Here is a 15,388-nt window from a genome sequence, read left to right as displayed (position 1 = left end):
TGGTTCACAACCCCACAACAGGCCACAGCAGTCCACTCACCCCACCGCCGCCCCACACCGAACCCGGGGTTATTGTGCGGTTCAGCCCCGAGTGGACAACTCCCCCCCCCCCCCCCCCGGCCCCTGTTAGACTAGTGTAACCCCAAATGTATGCGTGGTAGAGTAATTATGGTGTCCGTATAAGTGTTTGCGCATCAACCGCCGACATATTGTAACTGAGGCGGAATAAGGCGAACCAGCCGGCATTCGCCGAGGCAGATGGACCGCCACGCATTCCCGCTCGGGAAGCAGCACGATAGACTGCGCGGCTAGTCGGGCGGACCCGATGACAAAGGTCGGACCGACCAGCCGTGTCAGAACAAATAGCTAATCATGTGATGGACGAAATGTTGAAAAGCTTCACAGAGTCTAGCTATCGAGCTAGTGTTGAATTGAACATCCCTCAGCCAACAGTGTGGAAATTCCTTCGCAAGCGATTAAGAGACAAGCCTTACAAACAGCAGCTCCTGAAAGCGACATACCATAATGAAAAAATGCGCCGTCTACAGATCTGCACTTATATGCAGAACCATCTTAAAAATGACGACTTTTGAAGCATATTAATCTTCAGTGGCAAAGCCGTTTTCCATTTTTCGGGAAAGGGCGACCGACACAAGACACGTGTATGGGGGACATGCGACTTTTGAACACGTCCGCGATTCCACGAAAGATAACGTCTTACGCCAGTGTCCAAGAACACTGTCTGTGAACCCTCCATCTTTGCTGAGAGAACTGTTGGTGGTATCACCTATATCGACCAGCTGTGGCTCACGCTTTAATTTCAAATTGACAGCAGGGATTTCATCTTTCAGCCATACGGCGCCCGTTCACATTCTCTCACTTGTGTACGAGATAATCTAAATGAGGCATTGCTAGGTCGCCAGGTAGACGGTTTAGCGGCCGCTGAGCAGATTTTTCTCGAGTGGCCGCCACGGTCACCGGACTTGACGCCTTGCGATTTTTTCTTGCGGTGTTACGTCAATAATGGCGTTTATATTTCACGTCTGCCACAGGACCTCGAAGACTCGCAACACTGCGTTGCACCAGGTGTTCTTAACGTCAGTCCTGATATGCTCGCTCGGGCACTGTCAGAACTCGACTGGCGAATACATACGTGCCGTATCACGAACGGTGGTAACACAGAACATTGTAAAAACAACTTTGAGAATCAGTCATTCACATATTGTACCATGTGCTACGTTCTTGGCTATTTATCTCAACCAGTTTATGGAATGTGATTATTGAGTTTCTCCCAGCGTATTTGATAATCAAAATATCCACGGGTGTACTGCCGGTCTACAGTCTCCAACGGGCACAATATTTCGGCGATCATACAAGTCGCCATCATCAGGTGAACTGACGGACTGAGCTCCAGTGAACGTGCTGGTACGGAGATCCGTACGCTGTGGCTGCTCAGGGGGAACTGGGTTCGGCCGCGACCGGTAGGCTATAATATCTCTGTCTACGAAACTTTCCAGTCCTGATACATTGGGTACACCTGTACCACCTCGTACAACAGCGACAGTTAACCAGCCATTACCATGCGAAAATGTATCATTCAGATCAATACTAAAATTAAGTCTGCATCCACAGAAGACAGCGGGTCCATCTAGTAGTGCGTGTGCAGCGACAGATTTTATAGTATTCTTCTTCTTGTCAGCAGCAGATGTTGTCATTTCAACGTCTTCAATTGTTTTATATACTGTACCCAATGTACCCAAGGTATCAGGACTGGAAAGTTTCGTAGACAGAGATATTATAGCCTACCGGACATATCATGTTACTGAAAATGCAAATAAAGACTTCGGCAAATCATCATATATGTCACCCTCACCCTTTTCCTTGTATACACGTTGTAGACGTAAGATATCTGTTAATGAAACTGTATTTATTTTGATTAAAGGTAAAGGTACTTGTGAATATGTTAAATTTGTTGGAGACTGTACTCTATATTTTCACAAATAAAGTGATCTGTAGCGACCGAACCCAGTTCCCCCTGAGCAGCCACAGCGTACGGATCTCCGTACCAGCACGTTCACTGGAGCTCAGTCCGTCAGTTCACCTGATGATGGCGACATGTATGATCTCCGAAATATTGTGCCCGTTGGAGACTGTAGACCGGCAGTACACCCGTGGATATTTTGAGTTTATGGAATGTTTCATGGATTTTTAATTACCTAGTAGCTGGAATGAAATTTTCGCTCGAAAAAGGAGTGTGCACTGATACGAAACTTCCTGGCAGATTAAAATTGTGTGCCGGACGAGACTCGAGCTCGAGACCTTTGCTTTCCACCGGCATGTATTCTACCAAGCACCACTCACGACCCGTTCCCGCACCTTCACTTCCGCCAGTACTTCGTCACCTACCTCGCCCGCAAAGGTCCCGAGTTCGAGTCTCGGTCCGGCACTTTTTATCAGCCAGGAAGCGTCACCCTGTGCTGCGCGAGGAGGCGCCGCGGCAGAGGGCGCGCCTTCTGACCTTGGCGAGGACGGGGTCGTCGGTGCTGGCGCCGTCGTAGAAGATGAGCTGGTCGCGGTCCCCGGTGCAGTCCGACCACGCGCGCAACGGCCGCCCAGGGGCGCTACGGGAAGCATTGAGCAGCGCGCCCGGACCTCCGCCTCCGGCCGCCCCCGCAGTCGCCGCCGCTGCCTGGCCTGGGCCCGCCGCCTCCTCCGCCGCCACCGCTTCCGCCCCCGGAGCGGGCCCCGCCTCGGCCGCGGCGGCCGCCGACCGCTTCAGAAGCAGCTTGTGGGCGTGCTCCTGGCGCACCGACAGCATGGCGTGCTTGCACGCTGGCACCACCTTCTGGCGCAGCGTCAGGTAGCACGTCACGTTGCGCGGGTACATCCCTGCGGCAAGGAAACGTCACAAATCCTCTGGCAGGGTCCGGGCCAGCGAGGTAGGTTAGCGATTAATGGTTCAAATGGCTCTGAGCACTATGGGACTTAACATCTATGGTCATCAGTCCCCTAGAACTTATAACTACTTAAACCTAACTAACCTAAGGACATCACACAACACCCAGTCATCACGAGGCAGAGAAAATCCCTGACCCCGCCAGGAATCGAACCCGGGAACCCGGGCGTGGGGTAGCGATTAATGTTTTATGGAGCTTGGTGATGGAACGCTAACGCAACTAGGGAGGTAGCAAGTAATGTCCAAAACAAACAGTTCATAATAATTGACGGAAAGTCATCGAGTAAAGCAGAAGTGATTTCTGGCGTTCCCCAAGGTAGTTTTATAGGCCCTTTGCTGTTCCTTATCTACAGGGTGCGTCAAAAAAAATGTATACGCACTTTGAACTGTCATAGACAATTTATTTACCGTTCTACATCGTTAAATATCTGTGAGAAAGTAATGTTATGTTTCTTCAACAGGTGGCAGCACCTGGCAAGGAAGTAACAGCAACATGACGCACGTGCATTTGAGCTTTAAAGCTCGGAAGCAGATAATTAAGTGGTACTGGAAGTTTGGGAATGTAACTGCGGTTCGAAGACAGTGAAGAAGTGAGTATGGTAGAGAACCACCTTCAAGGTTAACAATTACACGTGTACGAGACAAATTCGAAATTCATGGAACAGTGTTTGAGGTGCATAAAGGCCGATCAGGGCGACCTCGTACAGCTACAAGTGATGATTCCACAACTGCGGTCTTGGAACTGTTTCAGCGTTTCGCCTCAAAAATCTTCAAGGCAAGTGGCACGTGAGAGTAATGTAAGTGCTAGTAGTGTGCTACGCGTTCTGAAGAAAGGCACGTATCGTGTGTACAGTCCAAGGCTGGTGCAACAGCTAAGTGACGACGATCCAGATCGAAGGTTAGAATTTTGTGAATGGGTTCAGGAGATGGCGAGACGTGAACCGGGATTTATGGGTAGCATAATTAGGCCGGATGAAGCCCATTTCAAACTCAATGGAACTGTCAATAGGCACAATTGTGTATACTGGGCTGAAGATATTCCTCAGATTACAATTGAAAAGGCTGTGAATGTGCCTGGTGTAAATGTGTGGTGTGGTTTGTCTGCAAGGTACTGTTACTGGAGAAACGTACCTAACAATGCTTGCTGACTCCATATTCCCTGCCATTCGTGCATTATACGGTAATGATGAGTTTAATTTCCAACAAGATGGCGCCCCGCCGCACAATCATAGTGACGTACGAACATACCTGGATCACATTGTGCCAGGCCAGTGGATAGAACGCAGGGGACCAATCGAGTTTCCTGCACGCTCTCCAGACCTCACGCCGCTGGATTTCTTCTTATGGGGCACAGTAAAAGATGAGGTGCACAAACGTAAACCACGAAACCTGGACACACTTTGGAATGACATTCAGGCAGTGTGCGCAGAAATCTCATTGGACACTTTGGTACGATGTACGGAATCAGTGATGACTCGTATTCAGAAATGTATTGATGCTGAAAGCCACCAGTTTGGACATTAATCACATTTGCAAAGTACATTTATTTTTCCAATTGGACTTTAAGCTTTCCATTTCCAGAAATTTAACATTGTAGAACGGGAAATAAATTTTCTATGACGCTTCAATGTGTGTATGCATTTTTTTGACGCACCCTGTATATAAACGCTTTGGGAGACAACCTGAGCAGCTCTCTTCAATTGTTTGCAGATGACTCTGTCGTTTATCGACTAATAAAGTCATCAGAAGATCAAAACAAACTGCAAAACGATCTAGAAGAAATATCGGAATAGTGCTAAAATTGGCAGTTGATCCTAAATAACGAAAAGTGTGAGGTCATCCACATGAGTGCTAGAAGGAACTCGTTAAAGTTCGGTTACACGATAAATCAGTCTAATCTAAAGGCCGTAAATTCAACTAAATACCTAGGTAGTACAATTAAGAACAACTTAAGAACAACACATAGAAAATGATGTGGGGAAGGCTAACCAAAGACTGCGTTTTATTGGCAGGACACTTAGAAAATGTAACAGACCTGCTACGGAGACTGCCTACACTACGCTTCTCCGTCTTCTTTTAGAATACTGCTGCGTGGTGTGGGATCCTTACCAGATAGGATTGACGGAGTATATCGAAAAAGTACAAAGAAAGGCAGCACATTTTGTATTATCGCGAAATGTGGGAGCCAGTGTCACAGAAATGATACAGGATTTGGGCTGGAAATCATTAAAAGAAAGGCGTTTTTCGTTGCGTCGAAATCTTCTCGCGAAATTCCAATCACCAACTTTCTCCTCCGAATGCGAAAATTTTTCTTGGACACCGACCTACATAGGGAGAAACTTTCACCACGCTAAAATAAGGGAAATCAGAGCTCGTACGTAGAAATATATTTGTTCGTTCTTTCCGCGCACTATACGAATTTTGAGTAATAGAGAATTGTGAAGGTGGTTCGATGAACTCTCTGGCAGGCACTTAAATGTGATTTGCAGAGTATCCATGTAGATGTAGAATACGACAGTCTCCACTTGCCAAATCCGTGGTGTACAGCTGGCGCATATTGCATAATGAAATGCATTCGCTATCTGCGAATACCGTACCACCAAAGCTATGCAGTCTACTGGATGTAGATTCGATCGGTCACCTTAACCGTTTGGCTATCCGAGCACGCTTCACATACAGCCCCAAATTTCCATATGTCCCTATATCTGCTACCTATAGCGCTTGCACATTTATGTGATTCCTGCACAGGAAGAAACTTATTTAGATTTTATTTTAGACTGCCTTCGCTGTGGCGTCAAAAGGATCAGTGCGGTGTCTATATCTGATAATGTCTGTAAACGTCGATGCAGTGTTTTTTTTTTACATGAATGCATGTGTAAAAGAAAGAAGTAGAGGGCTACTAAAACACCGGGGAAGTAACTTACATATCATATTATTTTATATGAGGAACTGCATGTAACCGAATACGTCACAAAATAATTCGTCGACTGATCTGGCCCATAGAGGTGCCCACGATGACAACATTTTTGCGGACTGGTAGTTGGAACTCAAGGTTACAGCTGGCTACGTAAAGATGTACAGCTGGTACTCTTAAATCGCTGGTATAGGATTTGAAAATTCTTAATGTAAAATTAATTCTGCAAGGAAGCTTCCTGGGGGTGACCCAGGAGCAGCAAATTTGTACTGTCAGTTGCAAGTGAGGACTAAACAGCCACTACGAAAGAACTAATAAGTACAAACAGGTAGGAAAAGGAAAGCCAACAAAGGAAAACGGCTAAAGGCAGAGATAAGAGAGATCATAACACAACAGGAAGTACTTTCATAGAGTCTTTATTACAGAAGGCGCATGTTTCGTTTAAGAAACAGTACGTCTATTTTTACAAACTAAAATTTTCAAGCTCTGCTAGTGTGTCCAAATGGCACGACAGACATCAGCGTGTATATCCACATCACCTACGCTATTCAGAGAGAATCTAACGCTATGTTACTGCTACCTACGTGAAATTTTTCTTTCAAACGTATAAGAAAAAGATCTCCTCCCTTGCCCTATGCAAAACTTTGGACAGAAAAAAAAAAAATGGCCAGAACGAGCATGCATTCATGTCCGAAGGAACATTGCATCGTCTTTACAGACAGTGTGCAGTACAGTCACTGCACTAACGCACATTACATGGTTTGAATATGAAATGGAACGAGCATGTACCATCAACAGTCTCAAATGCAATTAACCTGTAGAAAGATGTCTAGCAAACTGAATGGCATCTGTGAACAAAATTGCATACAGTGCGTGCAAGTGTCAAATCCTAGAGTACCGCCCCTATGATTGGAGTCCTTATCAAATAGTTATGACAGCAATGTTAGTCGTGAGTTTCTGCCGGCGTATACAATGTTCGAATAACTTACGGGAATGCAGGCGGGTGACTTTGTCGATAACCACCGATTGTTCGACAGGAGCACATCCTCCTCTCTTCAAGGCAAAACAGCAGCAAGTAAGCGCTGCGAAAGGAAATATAAAAGCTCGGTTTTCAGAGAGACTCCGGAAAGATAATTCTCACACACACACAAACACACACAATGTAAACACTAGCACCATCACAAAACAAAGATGACCAACATCAGAAGTTGTCGTTAGTGAAGTTGATAATCAACGGGTGAGTTATCAAAGAAACTGTGCTTCTGTTTTTGACAAACGAGAGAGGAGGATTCCATGGATAATTTAAAGAAAAACCACCATCTTTATTTTCTACCGGTAGGAACTGTATTGTTGCCTGTGGAGGCTGGATAAACTTCTCAGCATAAATAGAGATGGTGGTCTTTGTTTATGTTCTGCGTGGAAACCTGTTGTCTCCTTGTCAAAAGACAAAGGGAATTTATGCTACCTATCCCGTTGATTACTGATTTGACTATCGATAACTTCTGACGTCCGCCACGTCTGGTTTGTGATGACGCTAGTCTTTACTGTGTGTGTGTGTGTGTGTGTGTGTGTGAGAGAGAGAGAGAGAGAGAGAGAGAGAGAGAGAGAGAGAGAGAGAGATTGCGCGCGCGTCGAGGTTTTAAATTCCCTTGCACAGCGCAAAAATGACAGGGTGTGCTGCCGTAGAAATATCGGTGGTTGGTGACGTCGTCACCAGGCTGCATTCCCTTAAGTTATTTGAACAGTTGTTACTGCAGACTTGTAACTGATTCAGAGACATGGTGCTAGGCTTGTAATAGATTGGTATTGCAGGAAATAACGCTTTCACTGGTACTCTTTATTTATTTAAACATAACTGGTTCAGAGCTAAACGTCATTACGAAGTCGTCATTTTTGTTGGAGGGAGTGTGTCAAGTTTCCGCGACGTAGTTGAAGTTCGGGTCCGCTCGGCAGTTGGCGCTGAGACTGGTGGTGTCTTCCTGCCGCGGAAGAGCGTGCGCGAAGCATCAAAGCAGCCGAGCACAGTTCAAAAAATGGTTCAAATGGCTCTGAGCACTATGGGACTTAACTTCTGAGGTCATCAGTCCTCTAGAACTTAGAACTACTTAAACCTAACTAACCTAAGGGCATCACACACATCCATGCCCCAGGCAGGATTCGAACCTGCGACCGTAGCGGTCACGCGGTTCCAGACTTAAGCGCCTAGAGCCGCACGGCCACCACAGCAGGCCGAGTACAGTGCCACCAGGGTTGATGAGAGGGTGAACAAGACAGAGTTAAAGAGTCTTGTCAGACAGTGGATAGATGAGAGCCAGAAGCCACCGCCTGGAAAGGAAATGGCGGCTGCTGGCGGAGAGACCGAGATAGCAGTGTCGAATGCAAAGGATGCGTGCCAGTTACTGCTATCTTGGCTCTCAGGTAGTCTCTTCCTTGAGCCTAACGGCGGGCAGTGGATGGGCTGGATTGGAGCTGTACGCTGATAGGCCAAAACAGCGTTAAAACTGCCCACCGCGATGATGGATGCCTTCTTGTGGTGTTCCGGGCAAATCACGTCGTAACAATAGCATGTAAGCGGAGCAGACACGGAAGGGTGGTCAACCCAGCGAAGTTATGGGCTGCAAATGGAGAAATCCATTGAGATAAGCAACTTTGACAAAGGACAAATTATTGATCATTTTGATTTGCAGCTCCTTGTGTTGGCCGTGTTTGCAGTTAAAAATTGTTCGATGTGAGGTCTGCCAGTTAAAACACCGTTTTTCTCAGTACCCAAACGTGTTTCGGCACCACTGTGCCATCATCAGTGGGTTTTCGTTTTTATTTATTCTCCAATTTGAACATTTTTGTTAAATGATTATAAAATTATGTGCATCTTTAGTTCAAACTACAGATCGTTTCTTTTTGTAAACATGAATTTTCTGGATTCCTTGTGTGTTAATTACTACAGGTAGCTTGTTATTTGCAACCAAACGCTGTTGATGAGAAAGTCTTTTTGCTGGGAGTTAATCTATCTTCTACAATGTAATTTAGTTTGTTGCGATGTTTTCCCGCCTTTATTCGTTTTTACTTACGTTTTCGTGCGGAAACACTTCCATTCTCCGCATCGTGCTGAGATGTTGTGATGCACATGTAACTATAACAAGTATTTTCCACAAATAACGTAGTAAAACACTTTTCACTTCACCTAAACACAGAGTGATTGTGGTTTGTTGTGTGTCCCAGCCCAGTCAGTGTTCATTTGTTCACCAGACAGTTCGGCGACAAATTTGAATTTTGTTTCCATTTTATCTTTGTGTGTGTGTGTGTGTGTGTGTGTGTGTGTGTGTGTGTGTGTGTGTGTGTAGATTTTATCTGTTTGTGCTTTTTATATTTGTAAAGTTCGTTTAATGCGTCAAATAGTGTGCCCTTGCAGAGTGTAGTGTATTCGTTGAAGGCCTGTTTTCTTTTTGCTATTGTCTTCTGTATATGGAAGTTTTCCTCAATGTTCAGTTTGCTGTGTAGGCTGTGGCTGGGTTTTAGTATTCTTAAGTCTGTTTCTATTTTGGTTGGGTATTGATTGTTGGCTACGTGGTGGTCAGCAAATGTACTATGGGAGCTCCTACAGCACATTTGCTGACCACCTTGCAGCCAACTAGAAAGCCACACAAGAACTGGAAATGAACTGACCGTTTGTTCTTGCAGTTAGGCAATGATTAATGATTCGGGGGTGACACTGAGCGTTTATTTTTTTTGTAGTTGTTGTTGTATCCAAATCCTGCTCAAGCTACAGCTGGGTCTGGGTGTTACGGTCGGATTTTGGCAAGGTTAATTGAAGGGATTGCCAGATCCCCTTCCTAAATGGCTGTTTCAAATGGCTCTGAGCACTATGGGACTTAACATCTGAGGTCATCAGTCCCCTAGAACTTAGAACTACTTAAACCTAAGTAACCTAAGGACAACACACACATCCATGCCCGAGGCAGGATTCGTACCTGCGACCGCAGCAGTCACGCGGTTCCGGACTGAAGCGCCTAGAACCGCTTGGCCACCGCGGCCGGCTCCTCTTCCTATCACCACCCCCTACCACCCAGACGGAATCAGTGTACCCCAGGTGTCCGTGTCTAATGTAAACCATGAAATAGTGTGAACATGTGTCAAATGTCTGTGAGGCGTGTAACTGAGGCAGAACGTGGGGACTAGGTCGGTATTCACCTAGTGGGATGTGGAAAACCGCGTAAAAACCTCATCCAGCCTGTCGCTGGTAATCCGCTGGGTGGATTAGATCTGGGACCGGTGCTCCCACCGAGTCCAGGAAGCAGCACTGAGCGTTCTAACTGGAGTAAAGTAGCTCTGAAGTGTTAAATGTCAGCTGACAAGTACATTTAATCAGACTATAGTTCCGTGCAAGGCCGCTGCCTGACGGCAAAACGACAGCAGTGCCGACGACACTGCATTAGACATTTGGTATTATTTGGTTGCGAAAAGTCAGTCCTGAGGTCTGTGGGGAGCAGCAGCACAGCCTAGATTGAAAATGAATGCCTGTGGAGCTGAGTGGCGGTTGGTGGCTGCCAACATCGAGAGAGCAGTAGCAAACCACCGCCCAGGCGGCGATTTCTAGTTGCTGGGAAGACTGTGCCTGGAGTGCTCGGACAATACTGTGACAAGTGCTGTGCACCCTAGACACAGAATTGCTTAAGTTAGCTTTCAAATCTTGCAGTGTTCAGTTAGCAGTCCCTGATACTTGTTATGGATTCCATGGCGTGCCACAGTGACCTTGTCTACTTGTACGTTAGCTGTACTTTGTAACAGTGCACCTTATTGCTTAGTATACAGAATCACCTAAAACTTGCACAAAAAATATTGCGGAAATGGAAAGTGCTATCGATGTGCAGTCTCCACAGAATGAATTGGTAGTCAAGGGCTCGTGCAAACATACACTTCTTAAAACAAAGCAATTCCTATTGACACTAACAAACTAAACGTGGGGCTAATTAGAATGTCAGTGGTATTTGTTGGAGGATTCTAGTGTGAGTCATTTGCAATATGTCCTTTTTCGAAAAGTTCCCACGCCAACACTTACAAAATACCTGGAGCCACGCAGGCCGGTCGAATGGGCCCTGCGTCTCCCCTGTTAATGCCACACTACGCGCTTTTTCGGGCAGTGTCATTCGAACAGTGAAATAAACGTGACGAGTGTAAGTGACGTCTCCCAACGCAACAATGGCAAGACCGAATTATTCCATTCCGCAAAGTGTGTTTGTTTACGTTTCGCACGTGCCTACAGTGTCTGCGCCTACTGTCTGTAGATTGTTTGAACACAAGTTTCCAGGTATTCGAATTCAGAGTCATGATGCAGTTCACAAATTAATGAACACATTTCGTGAATGAAGAAGCATTCATAACAAGAAGAAGCGTAAACGACGCTTACAGGATCACAAAAGCTCACCTCGATGACCTTGTACACCACGTGGAAAATTCCCCTAAGATGTCTCTTAACCGCCTTTCACAGAAAATGTAAATTGCTTGCACCTCTATACAAAGAGCTGCCAAGTTACTTGGGGCAAGGCTCTAGAAAGTAACAGTAGTACCAGAACGTTCCCCTGGTGATCCCGAGCACAGTGCTAGGTTCTGCGAATGGGTTTTGAAACAAGTGTATGACGGTGAGATTGATCATTACTTTATTCTGTTTCCGGACGAAGCTTGATTCCGTTTACACGAGTTTGTTAACTGCAGATACTGTGGACATTAGAACGCCAATAGACGTATTCGGCTTCTTGAGGAACCCCTTCACGATTAGAAAATATGAGTGTGGTGCCTAGGTAATGGCGACACAATAATAGGCCAGCTTTTTAATGACACGGGTAACAGTCAAACATGTGCGTAGAAACTTTAGCAACCGTTTTTTAATGAATTGGGTGAAAGAGAATGAAGCTATGGGTTTTTCAACAGGATTCGGCATTGGCTCCTTCGGCCTCTATGTTTTTTGCACTCACAAGGGGAGGCCGCCAATTGTGAAATTCAGCTTCGATTCATACTGCGCATAATAAAAGCTCATGGCCAGAGGTGTAATGTGGCAAAGCACCAAGATGTACTTCTCAGCCGTTGTCGAGAAAATCGACAGTTAAAAGAAACTGTTGCAGTGAAATACTCTCTACGATTAGTTATTTTCCACAGCTTCGTGGCGCAGCGGTAAGCGCTCGGGTTTGTAATCCGAAGGTCGCCGGATCGAATCTCGCACCATGCTTTTTTTTTAATTTGTTTTTTGTAATTCAAATTTGTACATACACACACACACACACACACACACACACACACACACACACGGAGATATATATATATATATATATATATATATATATATATATATATATATAATTCCCGGTAATCAGTTGCAACAATTATGCATATAATAAGTTGTTGAATGTCGTTTGTCGTGGAAAAACTGGCGACTTCGAACATCATCATGTTTTCCGCAAACAAAGTTGTATTTCACAAATGTTATTAATTGTCTTCATAATGTTAACCACGTATAGTTAACGGAAGACGTAGAAACGATATTCCGAAACGAATACGTATAGCGTAAGTCAAACGTTCGAATTAGAATAGAGACCCCACGAACACAAATTCGCTGTGGCAGGTATGAAATATAAACTCCGTTACTCGCTCGTTACACTTGAAGGACAGATGTCGAATGGGCCGAAACGAGCCGCCGCATAACAGCGTAGTTGCCTGCTAACTTCGAAAGAAGGTAGATGCGGTCCCTAGCGCAACTTATAACATCGTCGAAAATCAGTGCGGACGGGAGAGCTTTGGTACAACCTGTTAAAAAAACGGAAAAATGGAGGCGGTACAATTGGAGAGCGATCCGCCTTCACCAACATGCATAAGCAATTCATTAATATATATATATATATATATATATATATATATATATATATATATTTGAATTACAAAAAACTAATAATAAAAAAATTGCATGGCGCGAGATTCGATCCGGCGACCTGCCGATTACGAACCCAGGCGCTTACCGCTGCGCCACGACGCTGTGAAAAGTTGTTAATCGTAGAGAATATTTCACCGCAACGGTTTCTTTTAACTGTCGATTTTCTCGACAACGGCTGAGAAGTGCATCTTGGTGCTTTGCCACATTACACCTCTGGCCATGAGCTTTTATTATGCGCAGTATGAATCGAATCTGAATTTCACAATTGGCGGTCTCCCCTTGTCAGTTCAAGCTGTATTCTTTGACAGTCATTAACAACAATATCCGACCCGCTCGTTGGCCCGATTTAACCCCGTGCTATTTCTGTTTGTGGGGAGCATTAAAGGATAGAGAGTACACAGCAAATCCGCACACGTAACAGCAACTCATGGATACTACTCTCGAGTCAAATAATTTAATTTCTCAATCAGAATTACGTCTGGTGAATAATTTCTTGAGTGGATGTCAGAAATGTGTGGGAAACAATGTCAGGCAGTTCCACCATCTCCTTTCATTCCACAGGTAAGCACAAAATTAATCTGCATACAGTTTCAATTTAATATTGCGGTGGCAGACCGGCGACACGACTTCTGATTCGTCGGGTAGCGGAGCGCTCGCTGCCCGTCATTTACTGCGCTGTGCGTGTAGTCATTAGATAAGTGGAACACCCCATTGCTTGCTGAGTAGCTTTCAGTTTCTGAATGTCTCTCGCGTTAACAGTCCTTGCCTCATTTCCGTAAATCCTAAACTGGTAATAAAGTGTGTGCCAGGAGGAATGTTCACTATTCAGCGATATGACAGAAACGACCATTCGAAGCAAAAATGTCTAGTAAAATTGACTATTCTATGCATAATTTAAGAAGAATGAATCTTGATGTACAATCCGCTGTTCAAGTTCTTCAGACGTATCGGTGGGAGTGCTGTACACTTCACTTTGGAAAAGATCCCGGAAAGAAAAATCGAGAAGACTGAAGATACATCATTTTGGAAGTCAAGTACATTCCCTCTTCAACATACCGCTCTTGGACCATATACCTTACAACTGATGCAAAATATGCCAAGCTCGATCACACACATGTCACATTTACAAACCATGGGACATGGGTGAAATTTTATATTTCAAATGCACTCATAGTAACTACAACAATATTTGATTCTGAAATCAGATGCGGTGCGTAACCGTACATTCCCAATTACCTACCAAATGACTCTTATGCGGACTCATGATTACTGGAACGTTTATGCTAAGTTACTATTGTATACTTTAAGGCATGTAAGTTTTCGGAGTGATATACACTCCTGGAAATTGAAATAAGAACACCGTGAATTCATTGTCCCAGGAAGGGGAAACTTTATTGACACATTCCTGGGGTCAGATACATCACATGATCACACTGACAGAACCACAGGCACATAGACACAGACAACAGAGCATACACAATGTCGGCACTAGTACAGTGTATATCCACCTTTCGCAGCAATGCAGGCTGCTATTCTCCCATGGAGACGATCGTAGAGATGCTGGATGTAGTCCTGTGGAACGGCTTGCCATGCCATTTCCACCTGGCGCCTCAGTTGGACCAGCGTTCGTGCTGGACGTGCAGACCGCGTGAGACGACGCTTCATCCAGTCCCAAACATGCTCAATGGGGGACAGATCCAGAGATCTTGCTGGCCAGGGTAGTTGACTTACACCTTCTAGAGCACGTTGGGTGGCACGGGATACATGCGGACGTGCATTGTCCTGTTGGAACAGCAAGTTCCCTTGCCGGTCTAGGAATGGTAGAACGATGGGTTCGATGACGGTTTGGATGTACCGTGCACTATTCAGTGTCCCCTCGACGATCACCAGTGGTGTACGGCCAGTGTAGGAGATCGCTCCCCACACCATGATGCCGGGTGTTGGCCCTGTGTGCCTCGGTCGTATGCAGTCCTGATTGTGGCGCTCACCTGCACGGCGCCAAACACGCATACGACCATCATTGGCACCAAGGCAGAAGCGACTCTCATCGCTGAAGACGACACGTCTCCATTCGTCCCTCCATTCACGCCTGTCGCGACACCACTGAAGGCGGGCTGCACGATGTTGGGGCGTGAGCGGAAGACGGCCTAACGGTGTGCGGGACCGTAGCCCAGCTTCATGGAGACGGTTGCGAATGGTCCTCGCCGATACCCCAGGAGCAACAGTGTCCCTAATTTGCTGGGAAGTGGCGGTGCGGTCCCCTACGGCACTGCGTAGGATCCTACGGTCTTGGCGTGCATCCGTGCGTCGCTGCGGTCCGGTCCCAGGTCGACGGGCACGTGCACCTTCCGCCGACCACTGGCGACAACATCGATGTACTGTGGAGACCTCACGCCCCACGTGTTGAGCAATTCGGCGGTACGTCCACCCGGCCTCCCGCATGCCCACTATACGCCCTCGCTCAAAGTCCGTCAACTGCACATACGGTTCACGTCCACGCTGTCGCGGCATGCTACCAGTGTTAAAGACTGCGATGGAGCTCCGTATGCCACGGCAAACTGGCTGACACTGACGGCGGCGGTGCACAAATGCTGCGCAG

The 15,388-nt window shown here is 46.0% G+C and overlaps 1 protein-coding gene across 1 annotated transcript in view; it reads right to left on the bottom strand.

Annotated features, from left to right (window-relative positions):
• Nucleotides 1-15,388, bottom strand: part of LOC126474750 (uncharacterized) — a gene marked incomplete at its 5' end in the record, with an annotated part of 503,945 nt that overhangs the window by 144,692 nt on the left and 343,865 nt on the right. Inside the window, 2 exons of the mRNA XM_050102226.1 lie at nt 2,519-2,621; nt 2,745-2,889. Of these exons, the coding sequence (XP_049958183.1) occupies nt 2,519-2,621; nt 2,745-2,889 (248 nt within the window). The remainder of the gene's footprint in view (nt 1-2,518; nt 2,622-2,744; nt 2,890-15,388) is intronic.

This window comes from Schistocerca serialis, chromosome 4, assembly GCF_023864345.2.
Source record: "Schistocerca serialis cubense isolate TAMUIC-IGC-003099 chromosome 4, iqSchSeri2.2, whole genome shotgun sequence".
Lineage (NCBI taxonomy): Eukaryota > Metazoa > Arthropoda > Insecta > Orthoptera > Acrididae > Schistocerca > Schistocerca serialis.
The sequence above is the reverse complement of the archived record's forward strand: the minus strand, read 5'-3'. Positions and strand labels throughout refer to the sequence as shown.